Source organism: Panicum virgatum, chromosome 2K (genome assembly GCF_016808335.1).
Source record: "Panicum virgatum strain AP13 chromosome 2K, P.virgatum_v5, whole genome shotgun sequence".
Taxonomy (NCBI): domain Eukaryota; kingdom Viridiplantae; phylum Streptophyta; class Magnoliopsida; order Poales; family Poaceae; genus Panicum; species Panicum virgatum.
Window position 1 is genome coordinate 40,114,191 of NC_053137.1, and position 4,175 is coordinate 40,118,365.

At 48.1% G+C, this 4,175-nt stretch overlaps 1 protein-coding gene across 1 annotated transcript; it reads left to right on the forward strand.

The window, feature by feature from the left end:
- Window positions 1-612: 612 nt before the first annotated feature.
- LOC120695294 (UDP-glycosyltransferase 82A1-like) lies at window positions 613-3,308 on the forward strand. Its single transcript, XM_039978579.1, has 2 exons — window positions 613-1,102; window positions 2,274-3,308. Exons 1-2 carry the CDS (start codon window positions 613-615, stop codon window positions 3,245-3,247), a joined length of 1,464 nt encoding a protein of 487 aa, XP_039834513.1. The 3' UTR covers window positions 3,248-3,308.
- The last annotated feature ends 867 nt before the right edge of the window (window positions 3,309-4,175 follow it).

The following is a 4,175-nucleotide window of genomic DNA, read 5'->3' on the forward strand; positions in this document are numbered from 1 at the left end:
CGAGAAAATCCAACATGATTATAACCATGGAAAAAAATACATGCTAGGCGGTGGTTACAGTCACGTCGCTGAAGAAGTTAAGGTAATATTGGAATTATATGGCAGGATGGAGGATCCTTTAGCCTTTGCTTCTAGCTAGCTTGATCACAATATCTTGAGAATATCCAGGGATTCTGCAAACAAAGCAGCAGATTATCTCTTTTTATCTAAATGAATATTGTCCACATCCTCTGAATAAATAGAATATAGATATGAATTGCGCTCATGACACAATAATCTTATTGATCCCTTTCCTATACGACAGATATGATATTTGATAGAGTATAAATATAGACTAAAAATACAGTAGTATCCTTTTGATACACATGTCTGTATATCTCTTTCTTTGAGATAGACTAGCGATATGGAAGTATCCAGTTTGATCCTTTTTTATTTCAATTTAAACTACGATTGGACACATTAATTAGTGGCCTTGGAATGAAGGAAGGAAAACACGAGACACATCAAGTACATGGCTGTCTCTGTAAATTAAATACAGTAGCGCCCCTTTTTTTGTTTAGAAACCACACAAACAATAGCGGCTTTGGCCTCTCCATGGAACGGCGCCATTGCATGGCCGCCGCCAAGGCCCCGCGCTGCCGCACCGTCATTTTTGTTCCATTTCCAGCGCAGGGCCATGTCACCCCGATGCTGCGCCTGGCGCGCACCCTCGTGGACGACGATGGGGGCGACGACGACGTCTCGGTCACCGTCGCCGTACCCGACTTCATCCACCGCTGCATGGGCCAGCTCTCCATCCCCGGGGTGGCTCTCGCCTCCATACCCAGCGGCGTCGAGGACGACGGCGACGGTGAGCCCCCAGGACCCCCAAGCTTCCTGCACGCCATGGAGCACCACATGCCGGCTCAGCTGGAGGGAATGCTGATGGCAGAGCGTGACGTCGTCTCTTGCCTAGTTGTCGACCTCTTGGCGTCGTGGGCGATACCCGTGGCCGCGCACCTCGGCCTGCCGGTGGTCGGCTTCTGGGTAGGGATGTTGGCAACCTACCGCACCGTGGCCGTAATCCCGGAGCTTATGGACAAGGGTCTCATTTCAGAATCTGGTACGCCTTCAGAGATTGCACGCCCAAATACTTCTTTTTATGCCGTCCCTTCGGTTCTTGTGTATATTTAATTAGTTCATGCATTTGTCTATTCAGGTATCAATCATGTTTTCCATTTATTTTGTTGAAACAGTTGTCAGCAATCAGCCTGTACATCGTAAAACTCTTAAATACATTAATAAGAGCATAGAAGCCAAATGGGCTGGGTCTAGTGGGCCGCACGAGGCACGACACGAAAAAACCCGACTCTAACCCAGCCTGGCCCACGAACGATAGGGTTAGTACCGACCCGACCAAAGGAAAGGTTAGTGTCTGGACCGAGACCTCGACCATAGTGCCGGCCCGAACACGACACGACTAACTGACTAACCCGATCAGGCACCACTAATTTTGTACCTACACAATTTGGCCCGTTAATGGCCCATACTTCCTCAGCCAACCCTAAATCTCTAATCCCGATCTCTCCCTCGCTTCTCCACTCCACCCAGCCGTCACACTCTCCCTCCCTCCCTCCCTCTCTCTCTCTCTCTCTCTCTCTCTCTCGCCGACCGAGAAGCAGCAGCCGGTGGGTAAAGGAGGGCCGGCTAGCAATGGCGGCCAGCGGGCGCGGAGCCATGGGCTAGGGATAGCCAGCAAGCGGTGCCTGGCGTGCACGGGGTCAGCCGGTGGGCACGGACGGCGACCGGCAACGACAACGCGCGGAGCCGGCCGGTAGCGACGACGCACAAGGGTGGGCGAAGAGCATGGGGCGGCACGACCGACATGCTCGGGCCGACCGTGCCATCATGCTTGCATGGCACGACCAAACGCTCTTCGTGTCGTGCCTGGGCCGCAGCGGTGGCGCAGCACGATTCGCCGATCGTGTCTCGTCGTGCCGTGCCCAATCGGGTTAGTGCCGTGTTGAGCACGGCCGCCCATCTGGCCCTCTATACATAAGAGTTGCTACATGGGAAACAAACACTTTTTCTTTATTCTGTTTTCACCAAAAACATTAAAGTTTGATTCCACTTCTTCTCATGGGATCAGTATCATTATTTCTGCTTCGATCCGCCATCCTTTGTGGTATTTGCCGACGATGATGTCAGGGTTTAATGAGCCAGCTTGTGTATGATTCTTTTGTTTTTTGTGCTTTCATACATGCTAACTGATTGCCCTTACAATAAACATGAAGGTACCATAGTATCAGCTGATCAGATTGATGGCGGCCATTGTAACATACACCAGAACATTGCAGATTTCCAAATATTGCCCGCAAAGTTAAAGCTGAGATTCAAAGATCTTCCATGGCTCATCAGCAGTAGCGCAGTATCCCAGGAATCAAGATTAGCCTTCTGGTTACAAATAGTAAATCGTGTGAAAAGCATCCGCTCCATCCTTATCAACTCCTTGCACGGTGAAGGCGGTGACTCTGACCTGTATGATCCTCCACAGGGTCAGGAAATCCTCCCGGTCGGGCCGTTATTGTTCGACGACGGCTCCATGAAGACGACTGCAATGTGGCAGACCGACCAGACATGCACCGACTGGTTAGACAAGCAGAGTGTTGGGTCAGTGATCTATGTTTCATTTGGAAGCTGGGCTGCACCTATCAGACCTGAGAAAATAAGCGGACTCGCACATGGTTTGGAGGCCTCAGGACGCCCATTCTTGTGGGCTCTCAAAAACCACCCATCATGGAGAGCAGGCCTTCCTGACCGGTACATGGAGAAGGTCGCCTGCCGAGGCAAGATTGTCTCATGGGCACCACAGGATGACATTCTCAAGCACAAGGCGGTGGGGTGCTACATCACCCACTGTGGCTGGAACTCGGTGCTGGAAGCTGTGCGCCATGGGGTTCCCATGATATGCTACCCAATCTCCTCAGACCATTTCATCAACTGCGCATACATAGTTCACATGTGGGAGGTTGGAATTGCGCTGGTTAGCAGTGACCAGAGCGATGTGAAAGATTGCATCGGAAGAGTCATGGAAGGCCAAGAGGGAAGGCATTTGCGGCAAATGGTAAACAAATTGAGAGAAACAATCACTGTTGGTGAGGCAATGTGTGTTGCCAAGAGGAGCCTCAGCTTGTTCATGGGGAGAATCAAGAACAATCAGCCAGATGAAGACATCAGAGGAGATCAAGTAACACCACAAAACAAATAATGATGGTCCAAATATCCCCAGAGTTTTATCTTGGAGTCCATTTTGATTTAAGTTGATAATAATGCCCGGCCCCTATATGTATTGTTTTGCTTGCCATGTAATCCATATGTGCCCAGCACCAGCAGACCCTTAAAGTTGAGGCACCTCTATAACTAGATGTATGGTCAACAACTTCCATAAGCTGTCTTTCCCCTTAGTTGTGCTATTTATTTTGTTCCTCTTGAGATAAACTACATCTTTGCTCTATGGTTTGGCGTGGAAAACCAACAATATCTTGTAATTTGGACATAGCCCATCTGGCAGAGATACAACTGGTACGTTTTTGGCCATGCTCTAGTCGAATTTCCTCTGTATGTTCAATTTTTACTTGTTACTATGAAAGAGTAGGAATATTCCTAGAGGCGTAAATAAATAAATTAAAAAAATTATTAGATAGATCTTAGTTATTTGTCAAGAAACAAAAGGGGGGACTGGTAGGAGTTTTAAATACACTTGGAAAGCGAGGATTCCTTATAAAATTAAGATTTTCCTGTGGCTAGTTGAGAACAATGCTACTCTAATGAAGGATAATCTCATCAAAAAACATTGGGTGGGCTCTCCTTCGTGCTACTTCTGTCAAGAGGACGAATCAATAGACCACCTCTTCTTCCAATGCTCCATTGCCAAAACAATTTGGGGGATTGTTGGCATGTGCCTTGGTGCAAGGGACATACCGAGAAATATAAGGCAATATAGGAGCTGGATCTCAAAATGGCTTCTAGGGGGGAATGCATTTTATACCTGTGGCTGCGCAGCTATATGCTAGGCCATTTGGAAAAGCCAAAATAAGGCATGTTTTGACAAGAAAATAATCAAAAGTCCGAGTGATATCATAATCCATATTGGTTCATTTTTTACTTGTTAGGCAGGAAATCAGGAGACGCAGGGG